Here is a 22,256-nt window from a genome sequence, read left to right as displayed (position 1 = left end):
TATCGATAGGCAATTGATAGCCAATCAATAGCTAGTCAATAATAGATCAATAATAAATAAATTCCGGAAAATGCTGGGGATGACTTGGTAGTGCTTAGCCTAGCCCAAACACGTGGTCAATACCTTACGATAGCCAATCGATAGCCAATCAATAGCTAATCAATAATCCATCAATAACCAATATATTCCGGAAAATCCTGGGGAAGACTTGGTAGTTCTTAGCCTAGCCCAAATACGTGGCCAATATCTTGCGATAAACAATCGATAGGTAATGAAAAGCTAATCGATGATGGATCAATAATAAATAAATTCCGAAAAATGCTGCGGATGACTTTGTAGTGTTTAGCCTAGCCCAAAAGCCAGGACTAGCTAGGTGCCCATCAGCTCCGCTGTCTCTTTAGCATTGCGCCGCCAGTGCAAGCTACGCAATTTTTTTCTTTTTCACAAAAACGACCATTCTTTCCGCGTAAAGAAAAATAAATTTTACAGGGAACCGCTTCTCAAACCATTTCCATGTTATCGCTTTTGCGATTGCACTATTACCAGTGTCGATACTATTGCATTATTTTAGCGCTAAGGCTAGTTACTTTTGTGCTTCAATGCATAAAACAGCGTTTTCCTCAAAAGTAAACTGGAACACCCATGCATTTCGTAGGACACTTTGAGAATTAACATCTCGAAACTGGTTCAGTCCTGAGAAACAACACTACAATAGCAATACTAGGTATACAAAACAACGCAATCCCAGCCATAGTACATAGCATGAGACTGAATTATAAAAGATTAACATTTGCTAAGGAAACAAAACAGGCTGTACATTATAGAGTCAGAACCAAAAATTTTTTTTTCTTACAGGCCGGGCCTGGTCATGCACATGCGGGCCCTAGCTAAGCTTAGTAATGAACGCCCGGGCCCGGGCTGGTCTCGGTCATGTACGCCCGGACCGGGCTCCGGCCGAAAAATCAGGCCCGTGCAGTGCTCCGCTGTGAACTAGCGAAGCTGTTTAAGCTCGAGTATGGTGCGTCGAGTGTACGCCACAAAACCTCCGCCTGGCGATGACGTAACCATGCGTCGCCTAGCAACGCTCCGCCCTAGCCGCGGGGACCGCGCCGAGCCTCGCACAGCTACGTGAACCGTGACGTCATCGCGCGCGCCGCATCGCTTTGCCTTAGCTTTGCCGAGCTATGACTTCACCGCGCCATGCGGAGTGATTGCCGCGGCTGCGTAGAGGAGGAACTAGGCCGTGACGTCACTTCGCCCACCCACGGGATATATAGCTCCGCGTCGCCACCGCGGCAACACAAAAGCCCTGACGTCTCCGCGCCAGGCACATCGCCGCTAAGATAGGGCGGCCGAAGGAGTGAAAGCGTTGCGCAAAAGCCGCCGCGCCGCTACTCGAGAGCGAGTGAGACGACTTCGGTCCGATCCTGAGTATCGCCCCGCCGAAGCGTCGGCGAAACGTCGGCAGTTCCCAGAAGATCCCGAGTTATGAGCCCGCGAAACCGATCAAAAGGGTTTGAGTGTTCATAAGCGTTCAGATAGTTTAATGACCGAGTATTCGTTGCTCCTTGGGCTGTCGATGATTCCGGGGTGATCTTGCGCAAAACGTCACCTAGACTCGAAGCATAACCTTGTAAAAACTTGGTTGAACCGAGATAAAGCTAGGTGGGGTAGCCAGCTTCGCTGTTTGCCCAGTCTTTGCACCACTAGTGTGAAGCTGCCCCTAATGTCTTGGTTTTTTTAGACGTCATTCTGAATATTTATAAAATAAAAGTCACCTTGGGTACACGGCCCGCGAATAAACTTCATACCACCATTTATTGTATTCTGCTTTGTATTGTTTTTAATCATATAACCTATTTTTCGCTTCTCACATTGCGTTTTACCGGCTCCTGTTTGGGGCTGAACTAGAAGTTTGTATGGCGTCGACAGTGAAGAAGGGGGGGGGGGGGTCGACGGTGTATTTTCCACAGCTAGAAATGTGTATTTTCCAAAGCTGTGTAGTGTGTGGCATTCTCGAAGTGGCCGTGTGACCAGGGCGTCGGTGATGACCGAACATAAGAACACCCATCAGACACACCCCTAGTACCCGGTACAATAATCTACACCCTTAAAGTGAATATTGGTGTCAATCGGTCTCTAAGTCAAACCTACAAGGGTGTTTCTATCTGCAACTCACACACTCAAACTCAAAGAGCTTCTAAGGGTCCGGGTTAAAGACATATTTACAGCCTTGATGTGTAAGGGTGTGAGTTATAGACCGATTTACACCTCTATTCACTTTTAAGGGTGTAGATTATTTTACAGGGTAGTTGCCATCAGTGCCGGATTAAGGTGGGGGCTATGGGGGCTGCAGCCCTGGGCCCCCAACTTTCAGGGGCCCCGCTCGACCATCTGAAAAAAAATGGCCGCGTATCTACGTGCTTCGCTGCAAATGTCGTCGAAAGACGATAGTCTTCTGCCGGCCGTACTACATGAGTGGTGGTCTGATCCGCGGCCACTCGTGATGCTGTTCTCGTACCATTTCCGTCCTGGCATGATAAATGCAATGGAGGTTGCCCTGCCTCAGACAGCGCTTCCTTTATGTTGAATCGGCCGCATCTGGCTGGCATTGATAAAATTGAGGAGGCGGAATCGGCCGCATCTGGCTGGCATTGATAAAATTGAGGAGGCGCTGCGTGAGACATGGACGCCATGTGGCACTACATCGGGAAACATGAGCTTGTGCAGAGGGTTTCCTTCCTCCATGGCAGAGGGCGCTCGTCGGCGTGCAGTGATCTTAATGAGCACACGAGTAACTTCGTGGTGTCAATTCAACAGCAAGTAATACCCATAGTGAAGCAATATAAGTACCTCGGCGTACACATAAACGAAGGAAAGAATTACTCAAGCAACCACCAAGATAATCTGAAAATAAAGGGGAAGCGGAATGCAGCATTAATGAAGCACAGAGCACTGTGGGGCCACAATAAGTATGAGGTGGTGCGTGGAATCTGGAAAGGAGTAATGGTGCCAGCGCTAAAATTCGCAAATGCCATTATATGCTTAAAATCGGATATATTGGCGGGTTTGGAAGTTAACCAAAGATCAGTAGGCCGGTTGGCTTTGGGAGCACACGGTAATACGACAAATGAGGCAGTGCATGGAGACATGGGTTAGGCCTCTTTTGAAGTCAGAGAAGCACAAAGCAAAATTAGTTTTGAAGAAAGGCTCAGGAACATGGATGAAAATAAATGGGCGGCTAAAGTGCACAAGTATCTCTACATGAAAAGCGTGGACACAGAATGGAGGAAGAGGTCAAGGAAGTTGGCAACCAAGTACAGGATAATCGAAACTGTAAATAGACAACCAGGGGTCATCAGAAAGAAAGTGAGAGAAATAGAGACCGTGAATTGGATGCAAAGAATGGAAACGAAAAGGACAATGGAGATTTACAAGAATGAGAAGAAAGAAATTAGAAGGGAAAATCTGTACGATAACACAAAGGGCAGTGCCTTGCTATTTGAGGCTCGAGCCGGTTGCCTAAAAACGAAAACATATCGGAACAAATATTCGGAATTAGATGAGAGATGTGTATGCTGCAGTAAAGATCCAGAGACCACTCAGCACATCCTAATGGAATGCGACGGGATCCACCCAGCGAGAACCGTAGGTAACGTGCAACTCTCAGAAGCGCTTGGGTTTAAAGTGGAAGGAAACATAAACAGATCAGCCGTAGAGATCAGCAAGAGACGATTAGAGTACTGGTGGAAAAAAAGTAGGGAAAAGATGGATGCGACCTGATCTCTTAAAATCATAGGCAGCGGTACAAGGTAAATTTTTGAAAAAGAAAAATAATGATAGGTATACAAAAATGCTAGATAAAGAACATGTATAGTATACCTGATTAAATCAAGCAGGCTAGGTGACTATTTGTCGCCGCCCCGTTTCAAAGGGGATGCCAATAAATCATCATCATCATCATCATCATCATCATCATCATCATCATCATCATCATCGGCAAGGCACTGCTGACTAATGCAAGGCACTGCTGACTAATGCCATAGAGCAAGTGATTAGAATAAAGAATATTCCCGTTGGATGGCGTGAAAGCAAGATGAATCTCATCTACAAAGGCAAAGGAGATCAGGATAAGACGAGCTCGTAAAGGCGAGTTACAGTAACGTCGGTGATATATAGAATGGCAATGCAAGCCATAAAATTAGAACTGTCGAAGTGGGTGGAGGAAAACGGTGCATTGGGGGAACTACAGAATGGGTTCAGGCCAGGCAGACGCTTAGAAGACAATATGTTTGTACTAACTCAGTGCATAGAGATTTCAGTAGCTCAGAAAAGACCTTTATGGGTAGCATTTCTAGATATTAAAGGAGCTTATGACAACGTAGACAGGGAATTGTTGTGGGATATTCTTCAATACGAAGGCATAGATGACGATTTCGTAGAGCTGCTGAGGGAGATATATCGAGACAACCAAGTACAAGTGGCATGGGAAGGCCGAAAAGTAAATGAAATGGTGGGAATTCACCAAGGATTGAAGCAAGGATGCCCTCTGTCACCATTGTTGTTCACGCTTTACGTCAAGGGCATAGAAAGACGACTGGAAAACAGCGAATTGGGTTTTGATTTATCCTACATGCGTAATGGACAAATGGTGCAACAGAAGGTCCCTGGATTGATGTACGCAGACGACATTGTGCTACTAGCGGACAATAAAAAAGATTTACAGATACTTGCGAATATCTGTGGGAACGCAGCGACAAATCTAGGCCTTAAGTTTAGCACAGAGAAATCAGGGATTATGATCTTTAATGAACACACGAGTAACTTCGTGGTGTCAATTCAACAGCAAGTAATACCCATAGTGAAGCAATATAAGTACCTCGGCGTACACATAAACGAAGGAAAGAATTACTCAAGCAACCACCAAGATAATCTGAAAATAAAGGGGAAGCGGAATGCAGCATTAATGAAACACAGAGCACTGTGGGGCCACAATAAGTATGAGGTGGTGCGTGGAATCTGGAAAGGAGTAATGGTGCCAGCGCTAACATTCGCAAATGCCATTATATGCTTAAAATCGGATGTATTGGCGGGTTTGGAAGTTAACCAAAGATCAGTAGGCCGGTTGGCTTTGGGAGCACACGGTAATACGACAAATGAGGCAGTGCATGGAGACATGGGTTGGGCCTGTTTTGAAGTCAGAGAAGCACAAAGCCAAATTAGTTTTGAAGAAAGGCTGAGGAACATGGATGAAAATAAATGGCCGGCTAAAGTGCACAAGTATCTCTACATGAAAAGCGTGGACACAGAATGGAGGAAGAGGTCAAGGAAGTTGGCAACCAAGTACAGGATAATCGAAACTGTAAATAGACAACCAGGGGTCATCAGAAAGAAAGTGAGAGAAATAGAGACCGTGAATTGGATGCAATGAATGGAAACGAAAAGGACAATGGAGATTTACAAGAATGAGAAGAAAGAAATTAGAAGGGAAAATCTGTACGATAACACAAAGGGCAGTGCCTTGCTATTTGAGGCTCGAGCCGGTTGCCTAAGGACGAAAACATATCGGAACAAATATTCGGAACTAGATGAGACATGTGTATGCTGCAGTAAAGATCCAGAGACCACTCAGCACATCATAATGGAATGCGACGGGATCCACCCAGCGATAACCGTAGGTAACGTGCAACTCTCAGAAGCGCTTGGGTTTAAAGTGGAAGGAAACATAAACAGATCATCCGTAGAGATCAGCAAGAGACGATTAGAGTACTGGTGGAAAAAAAGCAGGGAAAAGATGGATACGACCTGATCTCTTAAAACCATAGGCAGCGGTACAAGCTAAAGTTTTGAAAAAGAAAGATAATGAGAGGTATACAAAAATGCTAAATAAAGAACATGTGTAGTATACCTGATTAAATCAAGCAGGCTGGTGACTATTTGTCGCCACCCCGTTTCAAAGGGGTGCCAATAAATCATCATCATCATAATCATCATCATCATCACCATCATCATCATCATTATCAACATCATCGGGGAAACACGAGCTTGTGCAGAGGGTTCCCTCCCTTCGTGGCAGACGTCGTTCGTCGGCACGCATAGCATGGCATTTTCAGCGCAGCTTAAGAAACTGGGGTCTTTAGAGTTACGTATCTATGTATTTTCTATTAAAGGAACACACCTCCTAATACTTACCTAGTGATGTTGCGCCTCAGATATGCGAAATATTTACTTTTTGATCGATAACGTTCACAAGTATGAACAGCCGTACCAGTTTAAGTAGTGTGGGCGGTAAGCAAGTGGTCCAACTTTGGCCGGGTGGCTGAATCGGTTGACAGACAGACAAACAGAAAGACAGACAGACAGACAGACCAAATTTCAGCGTTTAAGTTCCCCAAGAAAGACTATCGTCCTTCAAAATAATGCTGCTGAGCGTGCTTGCTGCCGACGTTGTCATCGAAAACCGACAGCCAGGGAGGCTTCTTGACAGCCGCCGCGTTCCTTTCGGCGAAAGCCCCGAGGTTGGCTCCGGTCTTTTCGGTACAGGGCGTTTCGGCAAAACATAACTCTGAGCATGGCACCACAACAGCGTAAGGTATGCCTTTGCCATACAAAAAATTTGAAAGTGTCTAAGCAACAAATAGAGCTTCATATTAGAATGTATAACACTAGCAACAAGTAGAATGACCACTTGCAGACGCGACAGGATTGCCAGAAGGATGAGTACGTAAGATAATAAGCGTTAAATAACACTAGAAATCACGCCAAGAAATTAGTTTCCCGAATCCATAAAGATTATGCATATTGTGTCACTAATCAGCGAACGTAACATGTGGGCTTCGAAAAATTGAGCGTCTTAAACCAGTCGTCACTATCATCATCGTCGTCATTAGGGCCCCAAGGATGCAGTTAGCCCCGGGGCCCCGAAATTTCTTAATCCGGCACTCCTTACCATGAAGCGTGTGATAAATCGCTTATACACGTGTCAATTGCTCAGACTTGCATGCCGCTGCGAAGTATTTTTGCTTTAATTTTTTTTCGGCGGCATCCGACAACTGTCGACTCACACATTTTAAATCTCGAATGCAAGTTGCTCGTTCGTTTCTACAATAATTCACTGTGACAAACAGCACACAAAGCAGTCTAAGGCTTACTGACCGTTTTATTATTGCAATACCATCAACAGATACTCGTGACGAGCCGCCGCGCGAAAGACGATGAAGTGTCTGGGATCGCGGCCCGAGCGGGTATCTGCCTGGCTGTCTGGCTCCTGTGTATATCCAGTGCGCTTAATCTCTTTTGTCTGTATCTTTCCATACGTAACATTTTGGTGGAGGCTTGCGATCCCTGTCCACGCCACGGAGCTCCGCTGAAGTAGGTACATCGAGCTTGTTACCATGCCTCCCGTTGATGAGACCGGATCAGCAACGGCTGAGGCTCGTGAGAGTGCTCCAACCGCCACGGTTACCCACCATCGCGACCCCGCTGTGTTCTCTTGCCTGGAGGGAGACGACGTTGACGAATGGATGAAGCTCTATGAATGCGTCATTACCGATAACAGTTGGGACACAACCATTACGCTCGCCAATGTAATCTTTTATCCAAACGGCACCCACGCGTGTTGATCCAAACGTGCGACGCGAGATTAACCAGCTGGGACATTTTCAAAGAAAAGCTACGCGAACTGTTGGCGACCCCTTTGGGCGCAAGGTTGCATTGACAAAGGCTCTTGCGACTCGTGTTCAGACATCTACATAGCCATACCTTTCATGCATCCTAGATGCCTTGGCTCTTTGCCGCAACGCCGACGACACTATGTGTGAAGCAGATTAAGTGGTTAATCTAGTAAAATGATTCGCGCACGACGCTTTCAATTTGCTTGTTTTCCCTTGTTTTCGGCAACGTCTCGACTATCGAAGCCATCATAAAAGAATGCCGTCGCCTTGAACAAGCTGAGCCGCCCAACACTGCTGCTACGTCGACATGTGAGGGTCGATCGCATCAGCCCACCACATGTGAGGATGTAAACCGCATTGTTCGCCTCGAGCTCGAGGCCGCCTGTGCGTCAGCCTTCTCCGCGACGCCTCCCGATCCGCCAGCAACCACGACTTCGATGATTCAGGCCACTGTGGGACAGAAATTTGAGAAGATGGGTATCAGGTCCGTAGTTCGTTGACTCAACCCAGCGTTCCCCAATTCTCTAGCGGCCCTCCACGTTTTCGGCAGTCCTATTCCGCCAAATATCGCAACCCGTCCGAGTGGCGTAGCCCTGATGGCAAGCCTATCTGCTTCCACTGCTGTCGCATCGGCCACGTCGTCCGTGAGTGCCAGCTACCGATGGCACCACCGCCTCGGATATACGCTGGCGCTTATACCCCCACCTTTAGACATACTACTATCTATGCCACCCGCCATGCACCCACTGCTACTGATGGCCCAGTTCCAAACCAACACGACGGCCGCTCACCTTCACCTCGACGCCATCAGTGTCATCCGCCCCAACCCGTTCGCTTATCTTCGTCGCCTATCGCCACCCGCTCCCAGTCAAAAAACTAGGCACTGCAGATTCTGGAGGCGAACCTGCGTTTCTACCCTGCCCTCAAATCCTCTGCTCACGTTACATACCAACCAAAGCCTTCTTGACGTTGACGGCTATCCTGTCTCTTCATTGTTCGATACAGGAGCCCATCTTTCTATTATGAGTGCTGCCTTACGACGATGACTCTGAAAGCTCCTCACCCCAGCTTCGGCACTAGTCGTCCGCGTAGCGTATGGCGGTTCTGCGCCTATCATCGGCATGTGTACGGCACGTGTCAGCGTCGCCGGCCGCCACCCTCCTGTTCTCTTCACCGTGATTGTTCATTCGCCCCACTACCTAATTCTCGGACCCCAGTACCGCTTATGGCCCACCGGCTTTATACACCTGCCACGAAAGTCAGTACCCTATAGTGAACTGTCGTCTGTTCCCTGATGGCGAGTACCTCATCACTCCTCTGCACGACGCTCCACTGCAGTATAACGTCACCGTGCCTCACAGTGTTTTGACTATTACTGCTAACCGGACTCGCATGCCTATTTTCAACTTTATATTGGCAAAGCATATTTTACGGCAAGGTATTTGCTTTGCAATCGTTGATTCTCTCGGTGACCCTGATGTGGTCGCTTTATCAACCCATGATTTTTTCGAGCTTAGCAGGCCCCTCACGCCAGGCTCGAGTGTCGATCCCAACATAAAGAAAGCGTTTGCGACGGACCTGTCATCTGCGCAGGCTGAAGACTTTTGCAAAATTCTATCATCGTTATACCGGGACATTTTCGACTTCGAGGATCGCCCTTTAGGCCAGCCTCTCGCGGTCAAGCATCGCATTCATTCCGGCGATGCTACGCCTATTCACTGACGACCATATCAAGTTTCTGCGTCGGAATGCCCAGTAATTCAAAGTGTAGTGAACAAGATGCTCTATAGAAACATCACTGAGCCTTCTTCGAGTTTCTGCGCGTCACCTGTTGTGTTGGTTAAAAAGAAGGACGGCACGTGGCACTTCTGTGCAGACTACCGTCATCTGAACAACATTACTAAGAAAGACGTCCACACGCTTCTATCGGTCTTTGTTCTGGATACGGGCAGATTGCTGATGAAGATTTGGACAGAGAAAAGACTGCGTTCGTAACACCCGATGCCCTATACTAAGGTAAAGTGATGCCCTTTCGAGGATGAAACGCTCCGGCCACCTTTGAGCGTAGGGTGGACTCCTTGCTCCAAGATTTTAAATGGTCCACATTTCTTTGCTTCCTCGATGACGTCATCGTCGTCTCATCAATATTCCGCACTTACCTTGATCACCTAGCAAATATGCTTGATGTTTTTTCTAAAGGCGAAGCTGCAACTAAGCTCATCCAAATGTTGTTTTTGCCACCACCAAATTACTGTTCTGGCCATCTCGTCAACGTTTTCAGAGTACAGCCAGATCCAGACAAAACGCGTGCCATCCGACACTTTCCGGCTCCGAAGACCTCCACAGATGTTCGAAGTTTTGTAAGGCTATGCTCGTACTTTCGACGGTTTGCTCAAGATTTTGCGACAATTACTAGACCCCTCGAAACCATTTAAAGAAAGGCGTACAATTCTCGTGGGGTACTTCAGAAGCCGCCGCCTTCTCTCGTCTCGTCACTCTTCGCACCTCACCACCCATTCTCGCCCACTTCGACTCTGACGCCCCTACATATTTGCGTACAGATGCCAGTGGTCATGGCGTAGGGGCTGTCCTTTACCAGTGTCAGCGTGGCCAGGATCGTGTTATTGCTTACGCAAGCCACCTCCAGGCGAAGCGCAACTGTACAATTACGAAAAGTGAATGCGTTGCTTTTGTCGGGGCAGTTGCGGAATTCCAACCCTACCTCTATGGGCATCCTTCCTCCGTAGTCGCTGACCATCATGCTCTCTGCTGTCTCTCATCCTAAAGGATTCTACAGGCCGGCTTGGTCGATGGGCTATGAGGCTCCAAGAGTTTCCATATTGCGTGATTTATAAGTCTGGCCGCCTGCCCCAAGATGCTGACAGCTAGCCGCGTTACCCTGTTGACGACTTTGACCCCTCAAACACTGACAGTACTGCTTGCGTTTTCTCAGTTTCACAGCTACTTCATATCGCCGACGAGCAATGTTCTGACGCCTACATCAAAACACTCATCGACCGTTTTGAACATTTTCCCGCCGATTCTACTCTACGCCTCTTCGTCCTCCGCGACGGTATTCTGTACCGTCGTAATCTTCATCCGGACGGTTCTGAGCTCCTACTTGTAATACCTAAACACCACCGCTAAACGGTTCTAGAAGAGCTTCACGACGCACCAGCAGCGGAACACCTCGGCGTATCTCGTACCTACGACCGAGTACGCCACCGTTTTTTCTGGCCGGGTCTTGCCTGTTCCGTACGACGTTATGTCGCCGCTTGTGACCTATACCAGCGACACAAGACGCCATCCCAGCTTTCCGCTGGTTACCTGCAGCCACTCGACATCCCTACCCTGTCCTTCCATCTTATCGGCTTATACTTATTCGACCCGTTTCCGGAATAACATCAGGGAACAAGTGGGTTGCCGTCGCTACGGACTACGCGACCCGCTACGCCATAACACGCGCTCTTCCTACCAGTTATACAAATCATCTTGCGGACTTCCTCCTACATGATATCATTTTACTTCATGATACTCTGCGTCGAATACTCACAGACCATGGCCGTACGTTTCTGCCCAAAGTTATTGACGACATCATGCGTGTCTGCAAGATTCAGCATAAAATTATCACCCCCTACCACACTTAACAGAACGGCCTTACTGAGCGTTTGAATCGAACGCATACAGAAATGGTGCAGAAATACGTTTCAGCCGACCACCGTGAATAGGACCTTGCTCTACCTTACATTATCTGTGCTTACAATTTTTCCCGTCTCGAAACTGCTGGTTATTCTCCGTTGCACCGCTTGTATAGCCGAGAACCGACGCTTTCAATACACTGTGCTTCCGTCCACCAAAGCTTCAACTAGCGATTACGCCCTTGAGGCAATCGCCCGTGCTGACTATGTTCGTCAACTTGCACGCGCTCGTCTGCAAGTGTCTCAAGACAAACAGAGACACCACTACGACCTCCATCATGGTTATGTCCATTTTTCACCCGGCACCTTAGATATTTAACAGCACCGGCACGGCATTTTTGCCGCCGGGGGGTGGTAATACAATACTATCCACAGATGCTCGACACGAGCATCCGCGAGAAAGACTATGAATTGTCTGTGCTCCAGTGCAAATACAGTGTAAATAGTCTCTTTTGTCTGTCTTTGCACACGAAACAATAATTCTCCAGCTATCGCGTCGCTACGTCGCATTTCGGGTGACCTCCTGCAGTGCGTCTTGCTGCTCTCCCGGGGAAAGGCCCGGCTTCCAGGAGGATATGTCGTCTGCGTATAACGCACGCTCGATGCCATTGATTTCCCTCCGGAGCAGCGGAAAGCTCCTCACCGCAAGTTTGAATAGCAGCGGGGAGATGGCCGAGGCCTGAGAGGTTCCTTTTTACGGGACTCTGAACTTCTCTATTCTCATGTATGCCACTCCCAGTGTAGCCGTCCGGTGGTTACGAAGTCACGGGCGTAGTTGCAAGTTTTCTGGCCATAGGTTGTTGTTCAGGCTTTGAAGTGAAGCACAGTGGGAGACGTTGTTGAACGCTCTTCTGACGTCCAGGGCCAGGATCCCACTGTTATGTATCGTGCTCAGGTTGTCTATCACGCGTTCCTTTAGTTGTAGGAGAATGTCCTGCGTCGACAGGTGGGCTCGGCAGATGTACAGGGTACGTGCTAGGAATCCCTCTTTCTCCAGGTGCGAGGAAAGTCAGTATAATGGTCCCTGTCTGGATGTTTCCACGCTGAAGTGATTTTGCCACTTTCCCAGCATTCGTTTATGCACATTTGGCGGTGTTTCGTGGCCCCTTCGTCCAGATTGCGGAGCGTTTTATTTATTCTGTCTCTCCCGGGCGTCGTGTTCCTCGTCAATTTCCCCATTGCGGCCAGGATCTCCGCCTCGGTGACAGGATGGTTCAACTCCCGGCTGGGTTGGGCCGTGTACTCTGGTAGGGTTACCGGGGCTGTTTGTGTCGAGTGCCCAGGTACGTTTCACGTGATGCCTGCCAGGACATCTTTCTCCGTCCCCAGGAAGTTGTGAATCAACCTCTGGATGCGTTTTCCCGTGACAGCCTTCTATACCGTCTTGGGTAGTACCATCTTTAGGATCGCCCACGTCCAGCGGTTGCTCAATGTGCCCTGGAGCAGATCGCACACCTGGTACCAGCTTTGTCTGGCCAAGTCGTCGGCGTACTTCTCAGCTTGCCTCGTGACGGTGGCGATGCGGGGCCTTAGTTCGCGATTTCTTTTATGCCTCTTTCAGCTCCCGAGCAGGCCCCGCCTGGCTTCCCAAGAATGGAGAACGGGGGTCCACCTCATTGTTGTCGACGCTTAGTTGGACTGTCTTGATGTGCTTGTCCACCGTTCCAATTATGCGCTGTGTCTAGTCTTCCAAGTCTTGGAGGTCCAGGCTCCCTTTCACATGGACCAGTGTCGAGACGTTTTTGAAGTCAGCACACACCTTCTCGTGCAGTTCTGGCGCGTGCGCCGATATCTCGTATTTAAAGACAAAGACTTGTGCGAGCCGTATAATAGCGGTAGTGTGCCAATTACGCGAGAGAGAAAAACTTTATTGAAGAAAGTCGACAGAAAATGACATTGTGATGTTTTACTTGCAAAACTTCTGCATAATTATGTGACACGCCGTGGTGGGGGACCCCGCGTTAATTTTGACCATCTGGGGTTCTTTAAGATGCACCCAGGGCACGGTATGGGCGTTATTGCATTTCACCCCCGTGGATATGCCACCACCGTCGCCCGAATTCAATCCTGCGCCTGCGGGCATAGCAGCGCAACGCCAAAACCACTACCACACCACGGCGGGAGAAATTCAACGACGAAGTGAGAAGCCGACCACAACTCGGGCGTCTATAGAAGTTCAGTGCCCACGTGGTGCCCAATAAGGTGGCAGTAACGAAAACATTTATACAGGTGAAAATCCATGAAACACAATAATATGGCAGTTTTGCTATGTGAAGATATGTTAAAAAAAGTCGCAGTTTCGCCCGAAAGGCGGAGCATGAATTGCGACAGCAAATTAGTAGAGAGCTATATGAAGCAAGTATAGTATTTGAATGGGCCCTATAAAGTTGTAAACATTCGCTTACTAACTATATAGACAAGCACGGTGTCACGCGCGCACAGGTAAACATGAACACATCTCGCTCGATAACCGCGGAAGCTCGCTGTCAAAACGCCGGAGTGAGAAAGCGCGCCAGCCGCAGCGGGCAAATTGACCTTCGCTGTGTCTCTCGTCTCGCTTCGACACGAACTAAACGTCGAAAGCAAAGCGCCTACGAAGCTACCGGCACTCGGCGCATGCACGTTGTCCCCATCGCAGATCGCTTTGAAGATGAGGCCCGCGCGGCCGTGCTGTGAGCAGCAGCCGACGGAGCGGAATGCACTCACCCCCCTCCCCTCCCTCTCACTCTCAGTGGCTACATGGCTTACGGCTTACGGGGCGCGTGTGGGCTCAACTGCTCGTACATTCATGCGCAGCCACGGAAAGACCATAGGAAACGCGTGCTCTCCTGCCCTAGTGCACGCTTGATCACGTGACCACAAACCACCTAGCAAGAAACGAAATGCAATTTTTGTAGATATAACTTGTTTTGGGGCTTAGATACAATATACTGCTGTCATCATCTCACATTTGGGCACGTTTTTCTAAAAATCTAAAGGCGAAATACGGCAGTATATTGATGGAGCTTCGTGGCGTCAGCGCAAGTATTCGTGGCGTCAGCGCAGGCCGCTAGGGGGCCGTGGCGAGCGGACGTGTGCCACGTCGGCTCTGTCTTCCTGCAGTGATTTCTAGCGGCAAATTTTCTCGGATCGACCAGAGCTGGTTAAAATCGTCAATCGGAAGTTGAGAGGACTCTGCGGACACCAGCGTTTTGTCTGTAAGTGGATTTTTCGCCATTTGAGAGCCAAAAGTCTGCCAGCCGTGGTGCCGACGCACCAACACTAACGCCGGCCACTAGGCCTAACGAGGGCTAAGGCTTACCAAGGCCCCCGGTGCCGCCGCGTCAGCCGTGCGGCAGTCAACAGGCGGTATGAATATCACCGTGCAAGGTCGCAGCACCGAAAAGGACGAACTCGACGCCACGGATTGGATCACAGTACTCAACAAATGCAACCTCGAGGAGAAATGGGCACGGAAAGCCAAGCTCGCCTCAGAAGAGGTGAAAGTGATTGACATCCCATCACCGAAGCGTGACGGCAAACAGCAAGCGGAGAAATCGATCGCCTCGAACCAAGTCAAGCTTCCCGAGAATGTCTGGAGAATCATTTTCCGCCCCAAGGGAGGCATGGTAGTCAAACAGTACGATGGACCTACACTGACCGAAGCCATACATGTAACTGCGAAGATTGAATGGAACAAGGCGTGTCAGCTTGTCAAGAACGAGAAGCAAGGAATTTTTGTCTTCTTCACCCCCAGCACGGAGGCAAGAGACAAGCTCCTACTCCTTACACACCTGGACATTGAAGGGAAAGTGCACGAGATGACCGTTCACCGGGCAGTACCCGACGACTTCTCGAGAGGAGTCATCCACGGAATAGGACTCAACACCTCACTGCAAAAGATCAAGCAGGGGATAGCAGAACATGAGGAGAATCCCAAGGTACTGGAGATCAGACGACTAGGACAGAGCAAGACCATCATGCTCACATTCACCACCAAGGAGGTACCGAGGAAAATCAAATGCCTAGGTGCCATCCTGAACTGTTACTTGTACAAGAAAAAGTACGACGTATGCTATAAGTGCAGAGACCTGGGACACCGATCCGATGTGTGCGAGAGCAAGGAGGAGAAGTGCAGGGGCTGCGGCATCCCCAACCCAACCGAGGGACACGACTGCAACCCTACCTGCAAGCTGTGCGGCCAGCCTCACCTAACCGGTGACAAAACCTGCAAGGATATCTTCAGAACCCCATACATCGTTAAGAAACGACAATGGGAGAAGCTCCAGCAACAGGAGGAGGAGGAGAAGCTATCAGAACATCGGAGCAGGCGGGACGAGAGCAAGACGCGGGCCCCGAGCAAGGAGCGACTCCGGTCCACATCCTTCCCAAGGCTACCACAGCAGGCCACCACCACCCCGCCCAAGAAGCAAGGGGCACAGCAGGCCATCACCACCCCACCCAAGAAGCAAGTGGCACCACCCACCAAAAAGGTAGGCTGGGAAGCGGGGAATTCCCATGACTAAGACATAGTGAGGGAGCTCAAAGAACAAATGAAGCAACAACACGAAATGATGAAACAGCAACAGGAGCAATGGAAGCTTTACCAGGAGCAAACACAAGCTCAGATGCAGGAGCTCCGTAATCACGTTATCGAGCTACAAAGGGAGAACAATGAGCTCAAAGCTCAACTCAGACAACCGGAAGCGCAACAGGACGCCATGGACGATAAGTCATCCGAAACCGAGGCAGAGGCGGCTGCACCGCCAAAGAAAAAGCGAGTTAAAAAGATCGATTCAGGCCTTGAGAAGGCCGAAGGCAGGGTAGACAAACTTGAAGTAGACATGCAGCAACTCAAAGAGGTAGTACAACAGGTGGCCATAGCTACCCAGCGTAACGCGGAGAGGATAGACCAACTCTCAGCCCAGCTCAGCCAACTAGTCACCCCAATGGGAACTAGAATGGACCAACTGGCAAAACAGCAAAAGCAAATCCTTCTGAGGTTGAATCATGGCCAGATTCAGCACTAGGGCAAACACAATATGGCATTGGAACTGTAGGGGCTTCACAAAAAAAAGAAGCGTTCTCCAAGCCTACCTTGCGGGACGCGATGTTCCCGACATCATCGCGCTGCAAGAGTGTGGAAAAAACGCTAAACTGAGCGGATACAAAACGTACCCAGGCCGGTCGCCAAACACTCAGACTGCTACCCTGGTGAAGAGAAATATCACCGTCATGCAGCGTGATGTAGGATGCACGCAGATTGACTACGTGTTAACGGAAATTATACCACAGAGGAGGAAAGAACGCGGCCTGCTAGTCCTGAACTTCTACAGCTCCCCTAAACTAAGAGACTGTGGCTTCAGGGAGCTCTTTGCCAAAGCGCAATCACTGGCACAAGGGCAGCGGCGTCTTGTAATAGTAGGAGATTTTAATGCGCCACACCAAGCATGGGGATACAACCACTCCCAAATAAAGGGGACGGAATTATGGGACGCCATGATACAGTGCAATTTAATACTCCTCAACGATCCACTCGCACCGACCAGGCAGGGGAACAGCGTGTCATATAACACCACCCCCGACCTGGCCATGATCGGAGCGGATGTTGAGGCTACATGGCACAACACGAACGAAAACCTAGGCAGTGGTCACAGAATCGTAGAGATCGTTGTCCAAAATGGAGTCAAGATCAAACGTGTGAGGAAAACGCTCAAATCCATCAATTGGCAGTCCTTCTGCGACAACGGAGGGGGTTGTGGGGAGATCACCGACATAGCTGAATGGACCAATGACATCAAGCAGGCGTGCAAAGAGGCTGAGGAGGAAATAGAATTAGATGAGGAACAAGACTGGGTTGATAGCCTCATGAGACAACTGTGGCAAAAGAAAAAAAAGGCAGAAACCTAGCTCGCACAAAAAAGGGGCAACCGTAACCTGAGAAGGAGAATAGCAGCTCTCAACAAGGAAATTGAGAGCCATGCCCAAACACTAAACAGACAACACTGGAATGACATTTGCGATAGACTAGATGAGCAATTAAGCTCCGTCACCTCCTGGAAACTACTGAGACACCTCCTGGACCCAGACAACACCAAAGCTGAGACCAGGAGAAAAATGCAAATACTAACACACAATTTCCAGGGGTCGGAGGAGGATATGATCAACCAGATAAAAGAGAGGTACATAGGGGAAACAAACACCGAAACATTCCCCCACTATAGTGGCGAAAACAACGAGGACCTCAACCAACCAATCACCATAACAGAGGTCCAAGCTGCCTTAAACAAGCTCAGAGGAAAAACCGCGGCTGGCCCAGATGGGGTCAACAACAAGATGCTTAGAAACCTCGATGACAACTCCCTCCAACAACTAACGGTATTCATGCAAAAATGTTGGGAGCGGGGGGAGACACCCGGGGAATGGAAGAAAGCAAATCTAGTCCTCATCCCCAAACCAGGGAAAGAACTCAAACTAGAGAACCTTAGGCCAATATCGTTAACCTCCTGTGTAGGCAAGCTCATGGAGCACGTCATACAGAACAGGCTCAACGGATACTTGGAAAGTAAGGAACTCTATCCAGACAGCATGGTTGGATTCAGACAACAACTATCCACAAACGACGTCATGCTACAACTCAAAGAACAAGTATTGGAAAGGAAGACTAGCGACTCGAGAGTCATAGTGGGACTGGACGTCAGCAAAGCGTTTGACAACGTAAAACATCAAGCGATCCTGTCACACCTCAATCACCTGAATGTAGGCAGCAAGCTATACAACTATATTAAAAGCTTCCTCACGGACCGAACAGTGAACATAGAAATCGGGGGCACAATCAGAGACAACATTAGGCTGGGCAACAAGGGAACACCACAGGGATCGGTGCTATCCCCTACCCTTTTTAACATTGCAATGATCGGGCTGCCAGAAAGACTCAGAAAGCTAGAGGGCCTCTGCCACACTCTCTACGCTGATGACCTCACTCTTTGGGTCGACAGAGGGGGGAGCGATAGCCAAATAGAAGACACCCTACAAAGGGCAATCGTGGGAAACGGAAAGCTATCTGAGACCCATAGGGCTAAAATGCTCGCCGGAAAAATCGGAGATGCTAATCATGAGCAAGCAGCACGTCAATATCCAGCTACTGGTCAACAACACCCCGGTCCCAAGGGTGGACAAGATCAGGATACTGGGTATGAGGATACAAGAAAATGGGAGAAACACTGAAACAATAAACAGACTAGAAGCCACGACCAACCAAACTTGCAGGCTCCTCAAGGATAGCAAACAAAAACGCGGGGATGAAGGAGGCGAACCTACTTAGACTTGTCCACTCTTTCATCATTAGCAGAATCACCTACGCTATCCCGTACTTAAAAACAACTAAAGCAGAGAGAGACAAGGTAGACATCCTCATCAGGAAAGGTGTCAAAACCGCCCTAGGTTTACCAGCGTGCACATCAACCGAGACGATCCTCAACCTAGGAGTCTCAAACACCCTAGAGGAAATGTGCGAGGCGAAACTCACGGCACAATATGTCAGACTAACCGGCAGCAAAACAGGCAGATCTATTCTTAGGAAACTGGGCTACCGGAATCCAGAATCGCGAGAGGGGATAACCGCCATCCCCAAAGAAATTGCCAACAGGTTAAGAATACCCCCCATCCCAAGAAACATGCACCCAATATACAACGACGAACGCAGGAGAAGCAGAGTCCAAAGACTCCAAAGCTCCCTCCCCCAAAAACAAGGAGTAGTGTACACCGATGCGGCAGAGTACCCAGAAGGGCACTACGCTGCAGTAGTAGTGAGGGACAAAGGCGAGCTAATCTCGAGCTGTAGCGTGAGACACTCTTCACCAGAGGAGGCAGAGATGGCGGCGATTGCCCTGGCAATCACAAACCCATCAACCAGAATAATCATCACCGATTCTAAAACTGCAATCAAAGCCTATGACACTGGTAAGGTGTCCAAAGAGGCCGCCAAAATTCTGCAAGCAGGCAAGGAGAACGTACCCAATGACCTAATTAGAATAATATGGGCGCCCGGTCATAGTGGACTCGCAGGGAACGAGATCGCCAACGAGGTCGCCCGAGGACTTACACACCGGGCCCCAGCGCAGGCATACTACTCCCTGTCCAAAAAGCGAGACTTAACCATATACAGAGAAATTCTACAACACTATAGAATGGGCAGGAGAACTTTTCCTCCCCCCCATAGATCTCTCACAAAGAAGGAAGAAGTAATCTGGCGAAAACTGCAGACGGGTACCTTCCCAAACCCGTATATCCTACACAAATGGCATCCTGAGGTGCACTCTTCGAAATGAAAAAACTGTGAAGGCATAGCGACCCTAAATCACATGCTCTGGGCTTGCCCAGCGCTAGACGGTCTACATGGGAACAAAGAGTCATGGGAATCCTCCCTTCATAGCCAGGAAGAACATGCCCAAAAACAAGCCATCTGTCAAGCCCAGGCCGCCGCCGGAAGCCAACTGATTCCGGCCGACGTCTAGGGGGGAGGTAGACGGTGAAAGGGGGAGCTGAGTCTCACCCCGATCACCCATACTCTCTGACGGGTGCAAATAAAGTGCTTTCTCTCTCTCTCTCTTGACAGATATGGTATTTAAATCGTCTTTGCCAAACAAAAGGAAGCATTCTGACAGAGTAAAAGGAAAATAAGACAATTCATGATAATACACGCATGAAAACGAGCAGTCACTCATGCCTTTGGTGGCCATATTTCTAAAATGCAGTCACGGGCCTATCTGCCTCCATTCTTTGCAGTTATAGACACCTCGGTATCTGAGTCACAGCCCCCACTGAAAACAAGGTTACTGAAACATTTTTGTTACTGTTACAACACTTCGCGAAGCCTTTTAACGATGCCTGCAGCTTTGGCTCACAAACAACCTCGCCACCGATGAGTACACCGGCTACCCTCCTGCAACCACTTGCGACACCCTTCGCCATATAGAACAATCTGGAGTAAAATGTTGAGAGCAATATAGCGAATGAGTTGTTCTTTCCTGTGAATTTTGTTATCGAATCCAGGGACATCGAACAAAAGCGCCGTTGATGTGACTTTCCTCATTTAAGCGAAAAACTTTTTTTTTCTTTTGGTCAGGGGAGGGGGGGACTATAGTTCGTGTTTATGATGGTTGGACTTTCACCAACCAGGTGTCGTTGCAAGCGCTTGCTCTCGCACAGTCTATTTGCGAGACGTGTTCGCCACCGAACGCCAACTACTTTACCGCTTTGAGTCACATGTGCTATCACGCTATAGAGCTTTGAGGCGTCTGAAGGATTGGATGCTGTAGCGGAGCGCTCGGGAAGGACAACCCTCCTCTCCTCCCACAGTCCTCTCTCCCTATGAGGGCTGCGGCAGAGGAGGATGGCTGTCGCTTTCCATGCGGGCGCGCGCTCTCTTTGTCTAGAGACTAGACACTTATGACAAATCGGCTTATATATACTCACCGACATTGCAACACATGTACTCGTTAACGACCATATTCTCTACGTAATCACGCAATGAAACAAGCTCTACCTGAATATTCTCACTGGCGCATAATTCCTTTAATAAAGTAGATAACCTTGATCAGCTATACTCGCCTAGATTGACAATAAGTGTCGACGTTTTCGGCACATTTTTCTTTTTTTCTGTTACAGAATGCGCACTTTGGGTCGCGTATGAGGTGCGAGACTACATCCCTGCAGTTTGTGTGGAACAATACTTCGACATATGTGGTGAAGGCGTCTCAGTTTACTACAAGAAGGAGGCATGCAAGGACGCCTACAACTAGGCACAGGTGCAGCATGGCCGAAGCGACGACGGACAGACGCGACATAGCGACTCTTCATCGACCGAATTCCGCGGTTACTCCTGTAAGCCAGGCGCAACCTTGGAAATGCCCAAACGCTGAAACGTTTGGCTACGTCAATAAACGCAATGTTCATGGGGATCGCGTAATTGGTTCACTTATTTCGATTTACTTAGTCATTGATGCACACAAACTGCCGTGAAAAAGAAAACTGTCAGGCTGTTAATAGTTTGTCTTGAACTAAACGTATGGGAGAGAGGCGTTGCATTTGCAGTGGTGAACAATCAATAGCAGTGTATTTTGTCTAGAGTTCCATGTTATAACTGGTGTAACAGGTATCGCTCGGTAACCCTGAGAGACCTTCAGCGCCATCAGAAAACGATTCGAAAACGACTCCTTGACAATCCTCAGAGGCGTCACCTGCAATTGGAGGAAGCGTTGTGGTTTTGACACCTAAGATCCCAGAATCTTTTTTTTAAACCGTTGAGTTTACATGCAACAACAGACACGTGCTCTCCGCAACGTGATAAGGCTTATCAGCTTCGTATTTCGGTAGTGAATGTATAGTAAAATGTAGCCCGACGGTTTCAGACGTCCGTTGTTTATGCCTGGAAGCAATCAATCAGCGCCGCGATGGATAAGGTACGCCCACCCAGTCCTAAAAGCTTTGCCTGCATCGCACCTCCCTAAAATACGGGATGTATTCGTTGGGGACACATTGAGAACGTGCACTGGCGCCTTGAACTTGCGCGACAGAGAAATATCCCCATCATCATTAGCATCATCAGCCTGAAATTTATGTCCACTGCAGGACGAACAATTCTCCCAGCGATTTCCAATTACGCCTATTTTGAGCCATCTGACACTATTTCATGTCTGCAAAATTCCTAATTTCACCATACCATCCATGTCCAGCTCTCAACTGTCACCGAATGTGCTTCCGTTCTCTTAGCAGCCGTTCTATAACTCTATTGGCCCAACGGTTATCGGCTCCACGCATTACATAACCTGCTAAACCTCACGTCTTGTTCTTAATGTCTCTGCGCCCCTTACACAGCTTGTGTAACGAACGCAGCGGAAGTGTA

General features: G+C 48.8%; 1 protein-coding gene across 2 annotated transcripts in view; it reads left to right on the top strand.

Annotated features, from left to right (window-relative positions):
• Window positions 1–21,300, top strand: part of LOC125947332 (uncharacterized) — a 51,565-nt gene extending 30,265 nt beyond the window's left edge. For both annotated transcript variants that reach the window (XM_049671813.1, XM_049671812.1), the window contains exon 5: window positions 21,020–21,300. In XM_049671813.1, the coding sequence (XP_049527770.1) occupies window positions 21,020–21,153 (134 nt within the window). In that variant the 3' untranslated portion in view covers window positions 21,154–21,300. The remainder of the gene's footprint in view (window positions 1–21,019) is intronic.
• The last annotated feature ends 956 nt before the right edge of the window (window positions 21,301–22,256 follow it).

Source organism: Dermacentor silvarum, chromosome 8 (assembly GCF_013339745.2).
Source record: "Dermacentor silvarum isolate Dsil-2018 chromosome 8, BIME_Dsil_1.4, whole genome shotgun sequence".
Taxonomy (NCBI): Eukaryota; Metazoa; Arthropoda; class Arachnida; order Ixodida; family Ixodidae; genus Dermacentor; species Dermacentor silvarum.
The sequence above is the reverse complement of the archived record's forward strand: the minus strand, read 5'-3'. Positions and strand labels throughout refer to the sequence as shown.